General features: G+C 41.0%; 1 protein-coding gene across 3 annotated transcripts in view; it reads right to left on the bottom strand.

Annotated features, from left to right (window-relative positions):
* Positions 1-24702, bottom strand: part of FLT1 (fms related receptor tyrosine kinase 1) — a 173411-nt gene that overhangs the window by 103533 nt on the left and 45176 nt on the right. For all 3 annotated transcript variants that reach the window (XM_036917340.2, XM_036917341.2, XM_036917342.2), the window contains exons 4-10: positions 21640-21764; positions 17715-17877; positions 17468-17604; positions 14790-14964; positions 13579-13696; positions 11299-11468; positions 10717-10876 (exon numbers count right to left, since the gene is read on the bottom strand). In XM_036917340.2, coding sequence (XP_036773235.2) covers positions 10717-10876; positions 11299-11468; positions 13579-13696; positions 14790-14964; positions 17468-17604; positions 17715-17877; positions 21640-21764 — 1048 coding nt within the window. The remainder of the gene's footprint in view (positions 1-10716; positions 10877-11298; positions 11469-13578; positions 13697-14789; positions 14965-17467; positions 17605-17714; positions 17878-21639; positions 21765-24702) is intronic.

Genomic DNA, 24702 nt, shown 5'->3' with positions numbered 1-24702 from the left:
CTAGATGTGGACTCAACCTCACGTCAGTGTCAACCCTGCCATCCATCACTTACTGCAAACGTGCTGAGAAAAGGGGCACTCTTGACCCTCAAATGACCTCACACCCACCCACCTCAACTAAGCACTGTGTTACCATCAGCAGTGCTGTCCAGTCACAGTGAGCAGTATTAATGAGGACAGACAGGGGATCTGACTGGGACTGGGGTGAACTCGTCACAGTGGTGTCAGTATCTGACACACTGATAGTCATGGACAATTTCAACTTAGGCAGTGATGCTGACATGCAGGAAAGCATCTTCTGGCCTCATGGAAAATAGAAAAGTAACCAGCAATGGTCTCCTTTCTTCAAGGGTAAACAAAAATATTGGTTCATGATTACTAGCGCCATTTTATTCAAATACAAAATAATTTGCTCACACACCTTCTGTTTAAGACATAAAATCACGTCCACTGAAAGAAGTACAAGATTTAGTCCCTTCTGTTATTAAGGAACATACACATTTATTGAAGAGACAAGTCCAATCCATGGGAAAATATCACAATACAATTGAGCAGAAGCAAATTAAATGTCAAGAGTCTAGGCTAGATGAGACTAAGTCAACAGATATTGGAATGGCTGAAGTAGGATCCACAAATGTGAGTAGATCCAGGATATTTTAAGTCCTCAAATTTCCTAAATACTCCAAAAATTCTACCACTTTTGGTACCATCTTCAATTCTTTGGGGTAAATCACCATAGTCAGAAGACCTGTCCAAAGATGTGAGAATGTTCCCTGGGAGAACATTAACCTGACAGCATGGATTGTTTTATCAGATGATTGCCTACTCTCACAGGATACTAGTATATATATGACGCCACTTCAGAGGGAAGTTGCTCTGCAGTGGGTGGCCCCAGAGCACCTAAAAATACTGGACAACTTTCATCAAACTTAGCACTCTGGCTTAAATACTTCATATGTATTACCTCATTCAATTCCCCAAACAGTCTTAACTTAAGATGTCAGTGTGGAGAACTCTACTGTATACAGTTCAGGGAACTCAGACCCAGGGAGGTGATGTATTTAGCCCACAGTCACACAGCTGGTAGATGGTATAAGTGGCAGAGCCAGGATCCAGGCTCCAGAGCCCAGGTCCTTAAACTCTAGATTATATTCCTCTTCTGCATCCTAACACCTTTCAAAAATGGCCCTTGATGTCATCACACATGCCAATCAAAACGTATTGCTTTCTGGATCATGAACTTCTGACCAAAAATTACTCATTTTATTGTCTAAGTAGTTGTTACAGAACCAATCCTAGGTGCCTGGTGATGATGTGCTAGAAGGCCACTCATTTATAGTCTCTGACATGTGAACCAGGCTGGTTTCCCAGCAAGGTACTTGAACTCTGAGCCTCATGTAGAAAATGGTAATAGTCATGGTATCTGCTTTATAGAAATTCTGTAATAATTAAATGAGGTAATATATACAAAGCACATGTTAAGCACTTAACATACTGTAGATAAGTGCTTAATAATTTTTAGCTATTAAGAAAACAAAAGTAGAAATCCCCAGCCATAATCTTCTACTAGCCATATCTTCTATTTGGCGCTAGTCTCTATTTGATGTAGTCTCTAAATACCTGTTTTCACTTTCCCCACCTTACTTATCCAAAGACTTTTCCGTACTCACAAGGGGATTTCTTAATAAGGTAGCAATCAGTGATCATCTTACATAATGTTCAACAATGAGGACAAGGCACATGGGACATTAATGGCCTAAGAAATGGGATACTTATGCACCCATATGACTTTCGAAAGAGCCCAAGTGAAAATTCAAGTTCTTGGATTCTAAGCCCTTGACCATGGAAGGCAGAATTTTGGGGATACAGTGCCTGTAACACATTCTGAAGACATGTCACAGGAATAAGACCATCAGCCATGAGCCTGTAAAGGTCCATCAGTCTATAAGAGTGCCAGGTGGGCCTGTGGTAAGTGGGTAGCCAAGAACCTGGGCATTAGCCAGGGAAGCTGAGCTGATGGCCCAACTATTTAGCCCTCATTCAAGATATTCCACGTCAGGTCCAAACTTACCTTTCTAATTTTGGTTTTTATTTTTGCTCAACCCAAATATGATGAGCCAGTCAAAGTACTCGCCAGGCATGTCCTACGCAACTCCTCAACTCCTTCCAACCGCCACAGCACTCTGTCTAGGGAAGGAGGGAGGGACCTTCCATTTAACGTTCTAGTACCTACCCATTGTCTCTGGGGCTCAGGTCTTACTTCCATGGTGCTTCCTTTAAACTGCAGTACTCACCATCTGCCATCCACTGGGATCACGTTGGTTCATTTATTCAACCAGATTACAGCACCTCCCAGGGAGACTCAATACAGTGTTAGGATAGAACTAAGCATGAACAGGAATAATACACGGGAAATCAGAGGCTGGGGTCCTGTCCTGGGCTTGCGATTAACCAGCTATGAATGAGCATAACTATTTATCTTTGAGCCTCTGTTTCTCATCTATAAAATATGCTCTTTTTTTTTTAATCTCCAAAATTCCTAATTCCAAATGAATTCATCCTTCAAAGTGATTAGATCAAGGTATGCCGAAGCTGAAATCTGCAGCCTCCAAGTCCTGCTTGCATTTGCTCATCAACTGCAGACCTTTGTGCTTTCTCCCTCATTTTCTTTTGACCTCCTCCTCCTTCATCCCCTTCAGTAACTCTCCTGGGTCTCTTGCCTAAACATCTATGAGCTTTGTGAGACCCACTGAGGGCTGAATGCTTGCTGAATCCTGATCCAGAAAATAAATCCTGAAGAAGAAAAAAGGGAATGGGCCTTCCCTGCAGGAGATCAGACACCCCTGCACGGGGTGAAAGTCGTGGAGAAGGACAGTCCCAGTGGGGTCAAGGGCCGCAGTCAACACGCCAAGTTTGCTGCTTGATTGCTTCCTCCTGAGGTTAGTTTTAGTGAGACCTGCTCATCCCATGGGGTTATACCCCCTCAAAGGGTCTCTTCCCAACTGCAGGTCTGGGGCCCAAACCAGGGGCAGGTCATCTCAACAGTCCCCAAAGAAATTGTGAAATTTGAGTCAAATTCTCCCAGCTGCTGCTAACTTCTCACTTCTTTGCTCTCCCACCCTTCATTCAACTCTAACTCAACAGGGGGAATCACCGGTGACAAAAGTAATCCTAACAGCTTAGGCCAGTCCTCCCCCAGCCTGTCCCCTTAAGGCTTTCTGCCCCTTCCTCTGGTACGCACAGGGTCTGCACCGAGGAGTCCTGTGGGAATGGGACACCAGTGAGAAGTAACCTGAAATGCCAGCCTGCTGAGCCTCCTCTAGTCCATGATCTGAAAAACACCTGAGAAATAACTTTCTGAGCTTCAGTTTCCTTCTGGGAAATTATGTCCCTTATGTAGAATTGTCGCACAGATTAGGGATAATGTATGTTAAGGAACAAACGCAGCTTTGGCTCTAGAAAGGGGTCACTGATGAAATCTACTACGGTCGTTATTAAGTAGACAATTGCATTCAAATCCGATACAGCTATTATTACTACGTAGATAACCATCCCCTGAGGCTTCTAGAGAAAGTGTGAAAACAAGGCCTAGTGATGTGAAGCCCATTCTGAGACACTAGCTGGGCCACGGGCTAAGCCCATCACACCCTCTCCATCTTCTCAACCCATCAGGTTCTGGTTTTTCCCCTAAAGGGTGGGGAAATTACATCAAAACCACAGACTAGAATCCGTACTTCAAGGAACAGTCTACAAGTCAGTGGAGAGACAACTAAAATGTAGACTTCTAAGAACAGGTGATGTTTCAAACTTGATTTGTCCTATATATCTATTACCTAAGGATCTTGTGTCAGTATATTAGTTTCTAGATTCAGGAATGAAAATGCCCATTCAAGTTTTAAAAATAGGTGAATATGGTCAATGAAAATCGGAGAGGTTTTGCCAGTCCGCATAAGGAATCTTCCCAAACTGTGTGTCACCACTGGTATTTTTAATCCTGGGAAATTACACTGAATTTTGCTCAAAAGATCCCTATAAAAACCACCCAGAGTAGACTCCCTATGACTCAGCTTTTTTATTTAATCTGGACACATAATGAAATGTTTGAGAGCAATTACAGGAGACAGTTAATTCATTAGAAACAATTATTAATCAGACTCACTGTATTATTATAAAGAATGGGGAAAAAGGAAAATCCCCCAAAGCATAGAAAAGTGGCAAAAAGGCATTAGGCAAATGAACTCATGCTCTGTTCTCAGGACTTTGTATGAAATATTAATAAGGCTGTTGTCCAAACGTTCACATTAAGCAGCATGCACGTCCTCATCCAGTAATTATATAACAGAAAGCAAGACGTTCCTCATTAGTAAATGAACATTTGCTTTTCACTTGTGATAAAGGCCTACTGTATAAGATGGCCAGGTTTATTTGGTGGTTTGTTCAAGCTAAAAGTACTTCTAAGGTGGCCTTTGGGGAAGTGGTACCCTTTACAGTCCCCATTTTGATCCAGGGTTTTGTGTATGGCAGAGTAGAGTTCTCTGTAGCACGCCTGGCTTAGGCCTGCTGGCCCTTACACACATGGCACAGAAAACTCATCAAGAGACACATGGGTACAAATTGCATGAGTACTTGAGGGGAATGTGATACATATTAAAACATGCAGTATGTAATCGGATTTCCAAAAGAAGAGGTCTTCTTGTATTATAGCATCTCTCAGACATCTGACCTACATTTAAGCCCTACGAAATGTTGACTTTTTCAGTATTTAAATTGGTGAAACTTTCATTTTTTAGATAGAAAATAGAATATGAGACATAAAACTATTTCAGTGTAAAGTAATAGGCATTCATGCTGACAGTCAATTAAATGTGGGTCCTTGAGTACAATTCTAATTAACAACGATTAGCAACTGTTTTGTGTTTGTCCTGCTTTTACATACCCTTCTGAAGCACAAAACTATGTTTCTCCCAAATGACCTAGTCCTAACATCCCTAATGATGCAGCCCTTCCTTTCTTTGCCAATTTGCTGACGTAAACAATAGAGAAATGCAATTAGGCAGGCCCTTCTCAGAGCTCCTAGATGCCTGGGCCTTCCATTAGTTTGTAGGCCACCCACCCCCCAACCCCTAACCTAAAAAATAATCCCCAGTAAATCACACTTAGTCCTGGAGTAGCCAGCTTTCTCTAGACGCCCCACAGCACTCTACTGCTGGGGCAGATGAAATGTTTCAGCAACGGGACATCAAATTGTGTGGCAGGGAATATTACCTTCTGCTAAACCTCTAACGCATGTCTTTATTTGAGACTCCAAATCTGACTCGCTTTAGAGGTTTGGAAGCAGTTCCTTGAGATTCCATGTATGCCTATTAGTTTTTTCTTAGAAAACCTACCATTTTAGCTAAGAAAGTAATAACGCATACTCTACTCCCTCCACTTGCTATGAGTTGAGAATCCAGCTACATTTTTCACATTTAGAAGGAGCTCATTGGCAAAAGACCAAATAAAGCAAGCAATAGAGCAAAGAATGATGATGCCCTCGTGTGTACGGGCTAGACCACGGCTGGTGAAGGTAGTCCAGGTTGGCACCGAAGAAGATGTGGGCTGCCGCCAACGTGGAGAGCTGCTGGGTTCTTTTGTTTAGTGGGTGATCTGTAACATTAGAACTACTGAGTCAGTTCTGAGCCACAAATACATACTTAGGCATAAGACGTCTTATAACCATCCTACTTTCATAAATAGATTTTTTTCCTGTTCATTTGGCTCCGATCCTCAGGGTCAATCCTCAGGTCAAATTGCTTTATAATTTGTAAGCAGCAGAAGGGAAATATCTGTGTGCTTGAAGCCGGGGATTACTTCAAGCTTTTCTGAAAGACGCAGAAGTGATTTTAAGTGATGTTCTCATTTCACTCATTAATAGCTGTGCATGCTAAGAAAGGGGAAGGGCAGCAGTTGCCATTTACAGCAGGGGAAATTGAAGCACGGATTAAATAGCTGGCCAAGGTCACCCAGAAGTCAGGGACTGTGCCAAGAATAGAACCCACTTCCTTGATTCCCAGGTCTCTGTCGCTGAGTCTGTGGAGCAGATATTCTACAGGTACATACAGAGATAGAATCAGAAATCACCAATGATGTTTGATCTCATATGGTTAAACCGTACGTGCTAAAGACATCTTTATGTTTTACCCATGGTTTGGTAGCCCATAAATATATGTGTAGTGAGCAGATGATTGATAGTATATTTAGATCGAATATTGGTGAGGTACAAAATGAATTTGTAAGGTGTGAGCAATGTTAATGCAAGATAAGTAGCAGAAGTTTCTATGTATTTTTATTGGTCATCAAAGATAGCTGATAAAGAAAAGAAGATTTTCACAAAGAACCCAATCTATCTAACATGATTTTCCATTAAAGGGTAATAGCAGAGTGTGTGTTGCAACTCTGTCATATCTATCAAAGTTATCTATCACCTTGAAATTATAATTAGGACAGCTACACGGGGAGAGAGAACGAAAGCGATCTGTGGCCTGAAGAATGTGGGCTCTAAAAACAGAACCGCAGTCACGCAAGCAGGCCTGAAACCTCCCTAAAGAGAAGACCCAACACATTCAACATTTTAAAGGCATTTAGTTTAAAAAAACAAAATAAAACAGGACTTCCTCAGAAACAACCGGGTAGACTTTGGACATCAATGGGGAGGTGATGTGAGTTAACAGAGACCCCTGGGAAGGATGAGCCGGCAGCTGCCACTCCCCGCCTCCTGGTGGTAGGGGGCAGGGATGCCATCTAGGCACAAGGTTCTGCAGCCAGGTACCTGAGGGGCTCCTTGGTATTCAACTGCCCATGAATTAAAGCAGTCTTTGAACATCCTAGATTCCTCCTGAGAAAAATGTAACTAGTGACCTGGAGTACAAACAGATTATACGAAGACTGGCCTTTCCCCATTCCCTCCTGAGTCCCCTGAATTCTTCCCAAGAGTGCCCGTTCCTTTTGTCCAGTATTACTTGTTCCTTTAGAGACCGAAGTCCTTGCAGAGGGCAATCTCAGCCAAACAGCATTTCCTATGAGGCTCCCAGGGCTGTGTCACAGCTCACCGAGGACGGTGAGAGCAACACCGGCTCCCTGCACGGGCGGTTTGGGGGTCCTACCTCGTTCTTCAAAGCCCAGGGGGAGGAGAAGTTCTGGAAACCCCATGTGGATGCTGAGCGGGGGTCAGCTCTCCCACGTCCACTCTGCCACACCCCAGCCTTAGCCAACCCACAAGTCCCAACCACTTCCTCCCATGACGGGAAACCAACGGGACAGGTCACACCGACTGGGACAGTCACTCTCTTCCCTCATCACACACTTGTGCTTTTTTTTTTGTTTTGCCTAACTCATCTCTACTCTTTTTCACTTTTCTTCTTCTGAAAAATCATCAGGTATGTTTTCCTCAATTCTTCAAGCCAGACCTATTGAATTCTGTATCTAAAGTCTGGCAAAATTACATTTTACAGTGCACAATGTGTGTTCACTTCTCAGAACAGTTAGGTAAAAATTCTTGACTGTTGTGAAATTAGCTCTATAGCAGAATTCTTTTCAAGTTCCTTAAAACTTTTGGAGCCTTACTAGAGAAATGAAATCATTAAAACCATGATCCTCATATTCTCCCTATGAAGCGAGTATAATTATCTTATCTTTATTTTATGTGATCAAAAGCTGTAAACTACACACATGTGAAAGGAACTATAAGCTTAAGATCCTTATGTATAGTCCCTAGATTTATGCCCACGCTAATCTGGAGCAAGTTTAGGAATATCTATTTAGAAGTCTCTGCCAATTGCTGGGGATGAGAAAAATCCAAAATTCCACTGCATTTAGTGGCATGAACTTAATTGAATGTTATTAAAAATTCAAAAGAAATATTCTAATTCTCCTCCTACTTTACCTCCCAAATATGCAGAAAAGTAAAAGGGGGAAAGACTGTGCTATATTTCCTCTCAGTTTATTAAGTGTATCAGTTTAAAAGTAACCACCCTTTCCCCTCTTTTATTCCTAATGTTTTATCAGAAAAAATTTTAGGTGAATCAAAAACCACAAGTTATTCAGTTAAAACATTGCTCAGCATTTTACCGCATTTGTTTTTTTAAAAAAGAGGAAATTTCTGTTAATTTTATTTATGGCTTTTAATATTCATAAAGATGAACTAGTTGAGCAGTAATTCTGACCACTTCAAAATATATTCATATATTTGCTGAACTCCTGAAAACTGTACAGTTTAAGTCTGAACCTCTTTCACTTAGATACATTAACCAATTAATATATTATTCAACCAATTAATAATTTTGAGCTACTTAAATAATTGTAACCTCAAAACTAAATTAATACTCTGGTTGTGTCCATATATGTAGATGTGTCCTTTAACTAGAGCCTAAAATATTTAAATACCAAGAATTAGTCTACATATACAAGAGTAACATGTATATATTAATCAGTTAATCTCTTGATGATCATGCACAGATACTGCTATGCAAATAAATATGTTACTGTGTAACTCAAAATAAGGTTTAAAAAAATTTTAATAATTAAAGAGGGCTTTATTTACCTGTCAGTTTTAGCTTTTAACTGACAGTGTGCAATAGTTACTCTTTATTCTACTTGTTTCCTAGGGCACAAAGGTTCCCCACATCTTTCTGAAATACTTCTAAGTTAAGTTTCCTGATTTAACCATTAAACACCAAATCTGGCCCAAACCCAGAGAAGCTGCTCCATCAGATTGCTGACCAATACATGAGGACTTCTTATGGATATGCACATTTTCAGAAGACAACTGCAAGCAACAACATACTTTTTTAACAAAGCACCAATGAAGTAAACTTTTCTTTCAGATCTGGCTTGTGATTGGTTAAAAAATAATGAATACCTTTAAACAGAGAATAAGTCAAACTGTCAAAAAACATTTACTGAAGATTGAAGGCACTGCTCTGAGTCTTAAAAGAGTTCCAGGAGGAAAAAGACATTTTTTCTCGCCTCTGTAGGCTTACTCCGTAACGTGGGAGAAGGACCCCATATACCACAAAGATATTGGAAAAAGAGAGCTAATGTTCACAAACTTCCACCTCAGCTTACCTCCTTCCCAAACCATATGGTATTAAAATTATTCAAACCTAACTTTATAATATTATGTTCTATCACTCATAACTGTTATTTTCTAGAATAGTTACTAGTTCTAGTCCTGAACAGAATTGAAATTTTAGATTTGATATTGTCAATAAAGGTATCTACAAAAGGTGATGTTATTCCACAAAAAAATTCAACTCTATACTTTTATCCAAATCTAATAGCTTAAATTATTTATTTGCATGTTACTTTAGCACAAATACCAAGGCCTTAAGGGATGGGTCCATACATATGAATGCCTATGCCCAAATTAGCAAAATAATACCCAAATCTCAGTAGATCTCACTTTCTTTTGAATTAAATATCCCCAATGGTAAAGTGGTACTCAAGATTGGAAAGTTCTACATTATTTCTATTCTTAAAAAATGACACTCAGATGAGAAATCAGACGTGTGGAAACAGCTACTTCTTAGGAATTCCAAAATTCCCCAATAGCTTTCCTTAACAGAAAAATTAATATACCTTAAACAAAAGATTAAAACACATGATAAAGCACTGAAACTGCAGGAAGAATCTAAAAAAAAACAAAGAGCCACTTTTGTTTATGCTAGAATCATGTCTTATTTACTTTTTATCAGCTAAGTTTTTGTGTTTTAAGTAGCAATTCTCTGAATTCTCAAACAGTAGATGGAGTTAAAAGCAGTAAGGAACATATCTGGCATAATAATTCTTGAGCAGTCTCAATACTATCTTATTGCTGCATTTATCAATTCTATTCCTGTTCTTCCTATTAGCTCCCATGAACTATCATTAGTATCATTCCTCTAGACTAAACAAAAATGGAAGAAAAGCAAACAGGGCTCAGTCATCAACAGGATGCAAGGAAACATTGCACAATTAGCAGAGGGTAGGGATGTATTCATTCAGCAAATACACAGCGAGCATCTGCTGTGTGCCGAGGCCCTGCAGATACGGTTACACTCAATGGCCTCATTGGGTAGAGAAAAATCAAACGCATGCATAACTGGTGACATAGCAATGGTGTAAACCAAGTGCCATTCATTCTGAGGAGGGAGGAAGGAGTCTGAATGAGGCGGTCAGGTAGGCTTGCAGAGAAGGTCACATAACAGCTGAGCCTTGCAGGATAAAGGATTTCTTAGGAGATAGAAAATAGGTTGAAGCGCCTTTGAGGCAGGTGGAAGAGCAGGAGCAAAGCCTTTGAAAGGTAGCAACCATCACTGCTGGGAAGACCTCATGTCATATCCAGTGTTTACAAAGAAGTGGGAAGACCTGTGCAAATGATGTAGTGGTACAGCCACAGAGTGGGGATCCCCAGTTGGAAAACAAGAGACTGGACTTTCAACCTGAGTTCTGAATGGCTCACAGGGTGATCTCAATTTGGTCTCTGTGCTCCTAAAGCTAAAAACTAGAGAGAAAAAATTCTGGAATGGTTAGAACTGGGTAAAGAATAATAGTTACTGCCTATCTCTCTCCAGATCAGGAAAAGCCTTTGTCCCAAATATGCTGCACATCCCATCTGTAAACTCCCATCTATGTCCGTTAAAGAATTTGAATCCAAGTGTCAAAAAGTATTTGCAAGTTATTCAAAAAACGAGTCCCTACCTTGCTTTGGGATGCGTCCGGTCACAGGGATGCCAGAACCACTTGACTGTAGGTTGAGGGATACCATAAATGGTACAAGTCAGGACTTGCCTGCTGCCCAGTGGGTAGAGAGTTGGGTCTGGAAATGACGACACAGACTTTTCATAAATCTGGGGCTTCACTGGAAAGGAGATAAAGAACAGGACAGGAAGTCAAGGGCTGTTCTAATGACTTTCTCCTGGCCACAAAGTGAAGGGCCACATTCTCACTGGTTTTGATGTCAGGGCAACAAACACATGAGCAAAAACAGGCACACCCTCCTATTTGTCATTATAATGGCAATCTTTATAAAAGTAGGAGTGTTGGAGAACATTAAAAAAATGGATTCATGCTATACATATTATATTACAGTTATAAAAGAATCATTGCTTATGGAAGTTAGTGAGCAGACATGAAATAGTTATGATGGAGGTACAAGTGGTTTTTAAAAATAATTATTTACAATTTTAGTTTTCTGATGTTGTTATATTGACTTTTCATTTATCAAATGTCATTAATTTCACCTCGGTCAGAACCGGAAGAAAGTATGAACAGTAAACTTACCATTAACAATTAACGTGGTGGTAAGGTTTTTAAACACATTTGACTGCTTTTTGCCCAGCAAGATTGTATAGTCCCCTGCATCTTCTGCAGTTACATCTTTGATAATTAGCGAATAGCCATGAACCAAATAGCGAGCAGATCTCTCAGTCGCGGGTAATCCATCTTTTAACCTGAGGTTAAGAGCATAGTCAGTAAGTCATTTCACACTGCCTCTCAGATACCCCTTTAACACTGTCATTTACATATGGGAGCTCAAGTTTATACGTTTGGAGCCTTTGATCTTCAACATTCATTTAAAAAGTTTAGACCCTAACTTTTCAGTAAAGCCAGGTGTGATTTTTAGCAAAGAGGAAGAAAGAAAAGTGATGGTCTGATGTACCCACAGGGATGCTGGGCGCCATTGTGACTTAAGTATTCACCCAGAGGCAGGGGCTGATTCTATCCGCAATGTTTTTCAGTGTTTTCCACGAGACTCCATCAGGAATACAAGGGCTATTGTAAGTCAGACCAACTAGATCACTTCTCCAGATAAAAATAAAAATAGACGTTCCCATTGTGGTCTCACGTGGCGTTCTTATTAGTTATACAAATGGTCCCACCAGTTGTCCCTTTCATAAGCTAGAGTGAAATCAAGATTATCAAGACTTTTCCCATGAGGAAGAAGAGTTAAGACACAAAACTCACAAACAAAAGTTATGAACTTAATTTTTTTTTACCTTAAACATGGAATATAAAAATAAATACAGAATCAATGTAATTGCATACAGAACTGAGAGCGGGAGGCCTGAGTACTTGACCAGACCCTGCCTCTGCATGCTGTGCACTTGATGTATCTGTTTCAGCCTCAGTTTCTCCATATTTTCTAGTTTCTCAAAGATCTCTCTTAACTCGGAAGTTCTATGTGGCCATTAAAATGCACAGTTCATTAAATGGGCATTTAAAAAAACTCTATTAGGAGTTTATTGTGTTCTGTATAATGGTATAATGAACAGGGAATGGTATTAGTTCACATCCATGCAGGTAAGTACGTGGTCCTGCAAACAAATTCCCATCCCTAGTGGGTCTCAGTTCCAAAGCAGTTGAAATGAATATGCCCTATTTTGTGATTACAAATACCACCTTAGCATCACTTTGAATGATTTCCTATTAATAAATCAGTATTTTCAAAAAATGGATTTTTTGTTTATTTTAGGTCCTTGCTACTTAGTTACTGAAGAAAAGGGTATCATTGAAAAGATGGGGACTCTCAGACACTGAAAGAGGGAATGTACCTCTTAGAGTGATTAAATCCCTATTAGAGCGTAATGTGCACTCATAGGAAATCTGTTATTAAACTTTTAGATATTATGAAACAAACAATCAAAAATCTCTTGTCCACTGTGACGGCATGAAGAGGCACAGCACAGAACTTAATTTTCTCTTTAATCCCTTATTAGCTTTGAGAAAACTGAAAAGAAATGCTACACTCATATTGAAAGCAAAATAAGACCTGGTTGAGGAGATTCGAAAATGGCACCACTTTTATATTGTATGGGTTGTTTTCCTGCTCCATTTGAACTATACTCTTTGTTTAAAATGGAATGGCTTGAGCCAAAGATATTGGTGTTTAAAAGTGATTTAATAAAATGACTGCAGATTATAAACAGATTACATTGTTTTACATCAGGTGTTGTGCTAGCATAAAAGAAACTGCTTAAGGAGTTTCTGAATATGCACACGTCAAGCCAAAAAAAACTTAATTAGTTCAAGTAGGTCCATTTGTCCATTCCGGCAACTCAGTAAGTCCTGTCTCTATTAATGTTTGTTTAATTTTAAAACAAGACTTGAACTTTCAACCCAGCTGTATATACAAGATTTATTTTGAGATAATAAGAGAATTAGTATCCTCATTACAAGGGGCCACTTCTTCAGAGTTAATAGAGCATGTTGCATATTCAAGATGCTTTCTAGTCATTGCCCGATGTGGTCCAGTCAAAGGGTGCTGACAACACAGGAAGGTTTAGAGATGCAGAAGTTTAGTCATAGTGAGTAAATGACTACAGTGAAATGAGACCTCAGAAAACCTAGCCCCTTGCTCCATCCTGGTACCTTCTTTCCATTCCCCAGCCCTTTCTATCTGCCCCACTCCCAGACCACAAAATCAACACAGTTCTTAGCTGTCTAGTGCTGTCTGGGGAACTTATCTTGATATTTTCTCAGGAATTTGAGTCATTGGGCTCCTGCATTTTCCTTCTGAACAGAGCATATCTTAAGCAGATAGGAAGATAATTATGGTCCTACCATACAACTTCTGGCGAGGGGAATGCCTTCACTTTCACAGACAGCCGGTAAGACCGCTTGCCAGCCACCGTTTCAAGCACCTGCTGTTTTCGATGTTTCGCAGTGATGAATGCTTTACCTTTGAAAGGAAAAAGTGATAAAATCATTAGAAAAGACTACACTGATGTAAATAAAACAAAAACAAAAAACCGCCAGCTTACTGCCTCATGAAAGGAGGGTGCAACCAATCCATAAACAGCTGAATTTTGATCAAGCCTATCAATGAGCCCAAATGTTATCGATGAATAAAATAATTTAAAAGTACCCTAATTGGTGAGATGCTTTTCAGATCAAATGGTTGCAAGTCCCAGAGTCATTAAAACTGCAGCAAGGCAACAGAAAGCAAAATCCCTTAAATATCTGTATCACAGTAACAAAAAGGTAGAGATACACTGCTAAAAATCCCCCGACCGTATGAGCACAAAGGGAGAAACCTGCTCCAGACACCCCCAAACAGCAAATTTATGCAAAATAAATCAGTTGGGTGAAGTAAAAAAGAACATCAAAGGCCATTGAACAGAACTGTTCCATATTTTCTGCTTTCCTCACACTTTTTTCTTTTCAACAGTGAAATAAATAAGGTTTTTAAGGATTCTAAAGAGGTTTAGATATTTTCTTTACAGAATTTGTCTGTTGGAATTAAGCAACACTATCAGGATTTTGTGAGAGTAAAACCAGGGATAAAAATAACACCAATTCTGGTGAAGGGGGGAGCCTAGTAAACATAATGTCCTTCATGTAATTGTAGATTAATGATACCAAAATAAAATAAAAAAAATAACACCAATTCTAAATAATTTATCAGGCCATATTTTTATTTCTCTAAATCATAGAAGTACCTGAGAAATATCCCCCCGGAAAACAAAGGTAAAACTGATCATGTTTTTCTGTTTTGTTTTTATGGGACACTAAAGAATTTCATAAAGGTTATAATGTGATCTAACTGAATTATTAACCATAATAAATTCGTAAGGAAAAGATTCTCTGTCCAATTTAAAAGTATTAAATATAAAGAGCACTTCATGGGATTTGCTTTGTGGTAGGGGGGAGACAGGGGACTAAGTTGTATTCATTCATTATATTATTGTACCTCTTGGCCAAATGAAAATTTACCTGTTTTGCAGAGCTCCCCAAATCCACAATGATTAGAAAGCACAGTGTGACCTGCTTACCATATATATGCACTGAGGTGTTAACAGACTTGAGTGTCGGGCCGCTTTTCACATGACAAGTGTATAGTCCTTTGTCTTTATTCTGCACTTGGTCAATGACGAGAACACTGTAGAATACATTGGCGTGGGAATTGCGGCGGTCAATTCGTTGCCTTATAGAGGCTCTCTTAGTTGTCTGGAAAGAAAATGTGCAATAAATGTAGAAGTAGTAACTGTTCATGCTTAATGTTGCAGTGTTTCTCAGATTATAATTGAGCTCAGCATTTCACGGTAAGAAGCAAACCCACCTAGAGCAAGATGTTTGCAAACCACATCTTTGCCTAGATGTGTTTCAAATATGTGTCCTTGGAGTGTTTATTTAGCACTCCATTTTCTTCAAATGGACTTTCACATACATTATCGTAATCGTTTCTCCCAACAACCCAGGGAGACTGGCAGGATTATTTCCCATTTACAGAGGAAGAAACTGGAGTGTCAGAGACACTGGCCACAGTAGGCCAGGGAACTTGGGTCTTTTGAGTATAAATCTCGTACCTTCCCTCCAGCACTCGCCTCTCTGAACAGTAACCTGTTCTCAAGGCAGAGCTATCACACACAAACTCGGGCAGTCGTTAGCTTTAGTGTCTGCCTTAATGAAGTGTTTCTCTTCATAAGTCACCATGGGAGTTTTCTTTTGCTTCTTGACTAGAAATGAAGGCAAGATAATGAGCTAAGGTATCATGACCCTAGTGTCATTACTTTACTACTTGAGCAATGCCTGCCAATTTCTGCTAACTCACACTACATGGATCTGGGGACATGCAAATCTATCAACATATTTAGCCAACACTCGGTTGTGTGCAGGGGGTGTTGACACACTGGCCTTGAGGAAGACCCAGAGCAGGCATCGGGGCTCAGCAGGGGCCCCTCCTGCCATTCTGAGACGAGATCACATTGCCTCTTCCTTTCATTGTTCCTTCCGCTTTTCTTGAAGCACTACATTTTAGAACACGTAATAAGTTATTTCCTCCTCTCAATCCTTCCCAATGATGAAGTTTGGAAAAAAAGACTTTGGAAACTGTCCACAGCTGATCTGTAGGTCTTGCACTTAGCTCTCCTATGTGCCATAAGTTTAATAAACTTCTACCTGCCTGTCCTTTCATTGCCCTGCGGGGACAGACACACAGTTAGGCCATTTTCTTCATTCTCAGTAGCAACCAGAGAGAAAATGTCAGTCATCACCATCAAAAATCAGACTCAGTCCCCTAAAAAACAGACTCAACAACCTTTCAGCAACCCTATTTGTGTAGTTACTCCTTCTCCCTTCTCCCTTGAGAACCCTTTCCTTCCCAAGTTGGAGTGACACTGGTATTTTTTCTGCCTTGGAAAACAACTGGTCCTGGGTTTCAGACAATGATCTTATCTAGCACTGTAGCCACCACCTGCATGAGGCTACTTAAATCAAAATTAAACAAAATTAAAATTTCAGTTCTTTAGTCACACTAGCCACATGACAAGTGCTTATTAGTCATATGTGGCTAGTGGTTACTGAACTGGACAACAGAGATACAGAATATTTCCATTATAGAAAGTTCTACTGGACATGGCTAATTTAGAAGGGAATTGGCATTCAGTAGAGGTATTACCATACCCTTATGTATGATAACAAACTAACAGGATAAAAGTTCCTTCCCTCTTGGCATTTCTTTATTCAGAATATCTGATTTCTATCGAAACTGAGAGAATACTGCTACCAGTCACAGCATTTTTATTTCAGTGAAATAATTTAAATGAAAAATAAGTATTTTCTAGAAAGTACTTCATGTCTGATAAGTCCTTAATGTGTCCCTACAGGGCACGAGTTACACCTTTTTGTTGCTAAGTTACTCTATTTCCATGGCAAGAAATGTTGATGCAAAGCAACAATAACTTGGGGCTAATGCATTCATCTTTCTTACATAACTGAGTCATAAGCTGACTTTGTTATCAGGCAATCTCAATGACATAAACGACTGCACTTGGGCTCTGCCACATAATTCATGCTGACACACAAGACATGGGGGCTGGAAGGACTGTCAAAGTTTCTTACCAGTTTATCAGAGTCCCCATCTACCCATTTTTAAAACCATTATTTGTAAGGATGTTCGGTTTTATTTAAGGGAATCTAACTCATTCTTCATTCTTCTCATTTTTCTGAAGGACGGAATCGCTCCTCCGTCACTCAACCAATGGAATATTGGATGGCTGGTTGTAATGTCTTTTCCAAACATGCTCCCATCAGGTGCCTGACTGTCTGCCAGTATCTTAAATTAATGCTCTGACAACAACTGTTTGTTGTTCTTACAAAAGACAGTCCCTGCCTGGCATTTAGTGATAAATTTCTCTCTCATCTCGGAATTCCAGAGAATAGTTCCCAAGGATGAAACATCCCCTTTTCCACCCAGAGCCATACAACAGAAATACCAGCCTGTACGGTTCAAAACAAAACCCCAGACATCAAAAGACCCTATCTGTGCACATCACGTTCCTGAAACGTCAGGCAAGGAAAACACCCAAAGCGGCTATAGTGACGCCAACTGCCGCATGAGTCAGAATATTCTGATTTTTCCCACATCAAAAACTCAGTGCCGTTTCACATGCTGAAAATAGAGAGTGTCTTACAGAAGACAGGGAAGAAAATAGAAAAATGGGTCACTCACTTCACCAGGGTAACTCCAGGTCATTTGAACTCTCGTGTTCAAGGGGGTGATAGCTGTGCAGTTGAGGGTCAGACTATGGCCTCTGAGAAGCTTGACAGGGCTCGGTGTGCTGATATAGACATCTATGATTGTATTGGCTGCAAGTGGAAGAAGTAACATTATTATTACTTTTTAAGTCAAGGTTTCATTAAGCAGATACACCCTTGAGCATTTTGGCTTTTGTTCATGCCTTTGGAACGTCACTTACTTTGTCGGTGTGTGAGATAGTTGGTCTTGTACGAATGTCCGTTGACGGTTGTTTCACAGATCAGAAGCCCTATTTCTCTGTAAGTTGCATTTGATATTATAAAACCCTTCCTACTGTCCCAGGTTATTCTTTTTCCATCAGGGATCAGAGTCTCAAGTGGAAACTGAAAAGGAAGCAACATGCTTTAACAAAATCTTATTAGCCCCGTGGCAATACTGTTTCACTAACAGTCGTGAAAACGTGAATTTCATCTAAGATGAAATAGCACCGTTAGAGACTCCAGTTTGTTATAATTATTCTTTCATTTACTTCACACATAGCAAGATAAACATTTACTATGATAAATTATAGTAACTATGATCATTTATTGTCGGCCTTAGCAAGCTGCACCCACCCTAGGTTAGACCTAGCTGCCATGTCAGACTTCTGGTTGGGGCCCCGATCTCCTTAGCCCCTGGGAATCCTTGTAATAGATCGGCCTGATAACCAACAGAGAAACCAATTTGTACTTTTTCCAAGATTTTTCTCTTGAGTCTCATCATCTGAGGCTTTTAACAAGCTGTGACTTGTCCACCGATTTTGTGTGATTTACTGAAGAGGTGGCCATCCTAAAAGGACTATAAATAATTTCAGGTCCTCCAAGATTCACAGCATTAAGTGGGCACTCATTGAGGTTATTCTGAGAAGGCGGAGGGCGCCGACTCTTCTCCTGGGAGGGAAACCGCAGCGAGGCTGACAGTGAAGACAGGTGCACGTGGGCCAGGGATGTGGCTAGGAAGGCATTCCCAAACACCGTGCATCCAAACAGAGGCAAGGAATCCATGGCTTGGTTCTCCCTTTGGACCTTCTACACACCCAGGACTTAATTTTTAAGGACTACAATACTAACGTTCTGCCTTGGAATTAAGACTTTTTTTTAAAGGATCACTGTCCATAGGGCGGCCAGGTTGCCAGCCCAGTTTCAGGGCAGTTCACTCTGACTACCACTATTACTTAGCCTCAGTTGGAAAAGGAAAAAAAAAGGAATCTGATTACAGATTATAAAGGGAAGGCCAAACTGCCATAAAGAAGTTTCAAAACTTTTCTAACTTCTTTTTAAAAGCACACCTTACATCACTCTACCCACTTATTTATTTATATTGGTGGTTGAAGGAGCTAATCTAGCTGGGGTGTGTGATCCTATGGCAGAAATTTCTATTGCAAAGGTCCCTAGTACCCTTTCCCAGTGCGTAGGTCTGTATTGGTCTATGTTACCAGAGTGTGACTTGGACTCGAAATAAATTGCATCCTTTGCATGAAGAACTGAAGGTAATTCAAGGATGCATTTCATGTTTTAGCAAATGAGGATTCAATCTGTAAACTTGAAATGCTCTGCATTCAGGGGGGGTAAAAACTCCTAATTTGGTGCAAAGTATCAAGGGAAAAACTGAAACACGTAAGTCAGGGATTGAAATCTATGATGCTTTCAAAATATGGGAAAACAAGCGTGTGCTAAATCTAAAAGAAAGGTTTGCTGATGGACTTCCTCAGCACAACTTGAAAATATTTAAAAGTTCTTCTATATGTTTGTCTTACACTCTATGTATTTTTGCTACTAGTAGTACTCCATTGACAGAGTAACTTTACTCCTGGCTGACAAGAGCTCAAATAGCCAAGGACTGTGTAGCTTGTCAGCTGTCACCATGGTGTGTGTGGTGCATGTGTCTCTGCATGTGTCATAAAGAGGCAGGCAGATGGCAGGCCTGTCCCCAGCTAACGATGGCTCCGCCAAAGCAGGCATGGGAAAAAGGAGAGGGCGGTGACGGCAGGTTGGAAGAAAAGGGAGAAGGAAAGAAGTGGAAGGGAAAGAGCTTATATGTTTCATTGTCAGCATACATATGTGATAGGTTAGAATATTTTCTATGTATATATGGCAAAGCAAAATCCCTGTGAGAACTTCATGCTTGTTTCTCTCTTTTTGCACTATAGCTCTTACATGGAAAAGCAGAAAATAAGCTTTCCTCCTCCAAATTTTTACATGTGGGAATTTGGAATCAGCATTAGAACAGATAAATGATCTGCATTAGGGCAAAAACCAAGAGGTTCCGTATTCCCATGGTTTGTTCCATAGTAATCATATAGCAATTATTACCTTGGATTGAGAAGACCAACACCATGTCATTGAAAATATCACTTGGTAATAAATCAAGTATTGGGTATGAAATTGTTAGATAAGTAATAGTAACAGCTAACCCTTGAATAAGGCTTTCCTTGAGCCAGGCCCTGTTCTAGGTGCTTTCCATATACCACCCGAGTGACTTCCTAACAGCCATGCGAGGTGGGTGCTGTGGTCCCTCCCATCTCTTAAAGAAGCAAACAGGCGGACAGAGGTGTGAAAACTCGGTATAACCTGGCGGTTTGTCCAGCAGGTAAGTGGTAGGGTCACAAGAGCCCAGGCGTGTGGCACCAGGCTCTGCCGGCAACCACTCTGGTCTTCTAACCAGAAGCCATCACAAACTAAGCCATCAGCAGAGCAGCAAGAGCACTGAAGGGGGAGTCTAAATATTGGTCCCCGTGCCCAGTTTGGCTCAGGAAGTCCCCAATGCCCAGGGGAGCTGTGGTTTTTTTTTCCACCAATTGAATTACACTCCTCTGGGGTTGTCAGCTCTTGACATACAACAATTTTGTAATTCCTGCTGCTGATACAGAGATAGAATGGAGCCCAAATCCATCTCGGATGGACTGTTCTGGGGGCTTAAATCAAGCCACCACGGTGGGAATGTGAATACAAGAGGACAGGTAGACAATCTCCGTCAGATCTCAGATTCAGGGTCAGCAGGTGATACTGAAAATCACTCTAACTTCAATTATGAATTAGTTCCGGGGATGGAAGCACAGCTGAGAGAATGTAGCCAAGAATATTATAATAACTTTGTAGGGTGGCAGATGGTAACTACCCTTTGGTGAGCATTTAGTGACATATATAATTGTTGAGTCACTATGCTGTACATCCGAAACCAAAATATTATATATCAACTCTATTTCAATAACAAATAAAACTACAAGAAGAAGAAGGAAAGAAAATCACTCTACACATTTCCAGCTTGACTACTGGGGCCACCAAACAGTTCTTGAGCACCTGCTATGTGGCAGCTCTGCCAGGCGCTGCCCCGGGGGAACCAGGTGGTGCCTTAACTTTCCCGCTTAAAGTTCTAAGCTCTCAGGGTGCACTCCAGTTTTCGTCTGGGGATTTTTTTATCCAATTCTTAGCCTTAGTGTACTCCTGAACACTCACTGCTGGCAAATTAGCTAGAGCATCACATTTTGGCTTTTGTCTTCTTTTAGGTTCAACCCTAAAGCATTTTCCTTCTCCACTTGCACAATTTACAATATAATAAGAAAAATCTCATGTATAGCTCACCCTACCCTTCTTTCCCTAAGGGGTTAAATTTGGATGCCTAGCAGGACTTAAGCCTTTTGTTACCAGGAACTTCCCAACTCAGACTAAAGGTGGAGGCTCCCTATGCATTAAGCAAGAGCTCGTAAATGCCCAGGAGCATCAGACACGCTGCCTGCCAGTTCTGTCTTTAGTAAAAATCTGGCTTAACCACTCTCTGCCGAGTTATTAATCTGTGTAAGCAAGAGAATTAGTTTTTCTCACATTTGCAGACTTTTGGATTTGTGGGGACATATAAAAATTCCCATGATTTTAGTTTTTTTCTTTATTCACATAGATTGATGCTTAAGACATCATTTTATTCCATTTAATTACAGGCATGGGTGTAACTTCCAGTACTTATACTTTATAGTAAAAGGATGTCACCAAAAAGTCCATTGAGAAACTCAAATGTCCTAAGAAAATGATTCTGGAGAGATAAACGGCTACGAATTCATTCATGCTCATTTGCAGTAACAATATTCTGAGAGTAGCGTTGCTCAGTTTTACCTTTTTTAACGTCACAGTGATGTTAGGGGATGTGACCCGGCAGGGGATGATGATCTGCCTTCCTTCAGTCATATATATAATTTCGGGTATTTCACTGTGCATCTCTAAGAAGGGTCTACCTGTATCTGGATAAGAAGAAAATGAAAAAAAAATACATATGTATTCATAAATGATTGCATGACAAACATCTAGACACTGAAGCTGGTGAGGCCCTGTGGGCCCTGCTACGGTTACATCATTTTCCCCTTAATAGATCCTTAAGTTCACTTCTCATCCCTGAATTTGGTCCTTGGGTGTTTCTGCCCACAAAAAGAATGCTTTCTTCAGAAAACCTCATTCCTTTTTCAGGTCCTGGCCTTCGATCAGATTGCCTAGATGCCCTAATATGCAATTGTGATTAGGGGCAGAGGGTGGGTGGGTAGGGGGCTGGAAGGTGGGGGGTTGGGATGGGGTTCCGACCACTGGGGCAGGAGAGGGAGCCATAAAAGTGCAGAGAGAGGGAAAGGAGAATATTCTGCATAAACTTCTTCACACAGCTGTGCTAAGTGCCGCAGGAAGCATCCCCCGGAGCCTTTGTGAGAAGTCAAAGGGCAGTAGGTACAATGGTCAGCTGACTTTGGAGCACAGATGACAGCACATCAAGGTGAGGGAGAGGTGTCAAATGGGAGAAGGGTTAGCATTTGAATGACAGAAGCACAATTTAAAGGTTTTCTAGAGCTTTCCTGGCAGACTAGTAATGAAGAAGGTCCGAGCTACTCAGTTGCAGGGGAGAAGTCTGGAATAACAGCGTTGAAGACTTCACTTATTTCAGATGCACGTTAGGTCTTTTTCTTCAGTATGCACTGTGTACCTGCTAATAGTAAAGTATGTACAAGTGCAAGCAAAAGAGTTCTGGGGAAGACTTTAAATAATCACCAACATACCACCCTTCGAAAATATGGCAGTTGGCCAGTCTCAGAGGCCAGAAGGATTCAAACCACCTGTTCAGCTTCCCTGTAATTCCTCTAAGAAAAGCATCAGATCCCCTTAGAGACGTTCTCAGTCTACCACGCTCCTGCCGTCAGGAATCCATTGACATCCTCAGGCAATGGTCTCCTCGGGAGTTACTGTGTTCTTGTCCTCCCCCCATGGTGCCAGCCTTATATGCATGGATAGAACAGGTCCTGTGTTAACTCTCTCCATCTGGACCTGAAAGAACTCACTAGGCCCCCACCTGCTTGCTGAGGTTCAAGGAAGCTCATTCTGGATGCTGAATGGAAATGAACTGGAGAGAAACAAGAGCAGTAAGTAGGCGATGGTTGCGGAGACTAAGTGACGGCTCTGCACATTGTTATGGGTTGAACTGTGTCCCTGCAAAAGTGTTATGCTAAAGTCCTAACCCTTGGTACTTCAGAACGTGACCTCATCTGGGTCCAATAGTGCCATTGCCAATATAATTACTTCAGTTAAGTAGGGTGACCCTTATCCAATATGACTGCTGTCCTTGTAAGACTGTCGCATACAGACAGACATACAGAGGAGAAGCCATGTGAAGACAAAGGCAGGGACTGGAGTGGTGCAGCTCCAAGACCAGAGACGCCAGGATTGCCAGCAACCACCATGTGGTAGGAAGGGCGATGAAGGATTCCCCTCTGGGTTTCAGAGGTAGCATGGCCCTGCCGACACCTTGATCGCAGACTTCTAATGTCTAGAATGTGAGGCAACAAATTTCTATAGTTTGAAGCCAAAAAAAAAAATGGGACAGTACTGTAGCTTGCTTTAGACGGGATGGTTTGACATCCTCTAGAGCGGGTCCTCAAGAAACTCTGCTTCCATAGCCCCTCACATATGCCCCTCGAGACCTCAGTGGTCCCTGCTTGTCCTCTAGGAGGCCTTTCTAGGCCAGGCCCTCCTTGGAGCCTTCTCCACCCCAGCCCACCTTCAGGGCTTCCCCAGCATTCTCCTGTTACACACCTAAGACGCTCTACACTGAACGGCAGTTTACTTGTCTAGCTACACACTGAACGATGAATTCCTAGAGGAGAGGAAACGTCATATTCACCTCGGTCCAATGTGTATTGCATGAATGAAGGGCCATTCGGCCTCATCATCTTACAGATGTGCTAACAGAGGTGTGAACAGGGGACGTGAAATTGTCTAGATGTAAGCAGAGCCGGACCTGAAGGCCCATTTCTCCCGACCCCCAGGCCCTGCTGGGCCCCTGTACCCCACGCAGGGTGGGATCTCCATCCACCCTAGAAAGCTACCCCATCAGCAGTGCGGCCTTTGCAATTGTTTCTCAGAGACCGAGGCTGAGTTTCACACATTCAGTAGGGAAAGTGTGTGCCATGCATACTGTCCGGGGCTAGAGGAATTCCGAGGAGAGGCCAAGTGCCAAAGGGCGGGGCTGTGCAGGCAGGCTTCAGGACAGGGTGGTGAGCAGGTGCAGCACCAGCGGAAGGCAGCAGGTCATGGTGGCTAAGAGCGGATCCTTTACAACCTGGGTTTGAAAACTGGCTCTGCCCCTTGCCAGTTGTGAGACCTTGGACAAAATCATTGTACCCTCTGTGCCTTATTTGTGAAATTTACTTTAAACAGTTATTAGGAGGGTTACATGAATTAATATGTGTAAAGCACTTAGAATAGTGCCTGGCAGATAGTACTATATATGTGTTAGCTCTTTATTATTATTAAAGATTTGAACGTACACAGAGAGGGGGTTAGGATATATGAAAATCACAAATTATACTCATGATCTGAACTATAAAGAGCATAAATATATATTCATATAATGGCATAGAAAAGGACAAAATGAATATACTAAAATGTTAATTATCTTTGAGTAGTGGCTTTATGAGTTGTTTTTTTTACCTTCATCTGTATTTATCACATTTTCTAGAATGACTGTGTATTATTTTATAACATTTTAAATTACTAAATTTATCTTGAATTGAAAGTGCCATCCATTCTTACTCAAGGAAAAACATAAATTTTGCATTGATTTACTTAAGTTTTGTCCAATAATTGAATGAGACGTTAACTATTAGAGTTAACAGTTATGTCTGTTAGGAAAGCTCAATGAGT

This window comes from Manis pentadactyla, chromosome 2 (genome assembly GCF_030020395.1).
Source record: "Manis pentadactyla isolate mManPen7 chromosome 2, mManPen7.hap1, whole genome shotgun sequence".
NCBI classification, from domain to species: domain Eukaryota; kingdom Metazoa; phylum Chordata; class Mammalia; order Pholidota; family Manidae; genus Manis; species Manis pentadactyla.
Note: the sequence above shows the minus strand (reverse complement) of the source record. Positions and strands in the feature narration are given on the sequence as shown.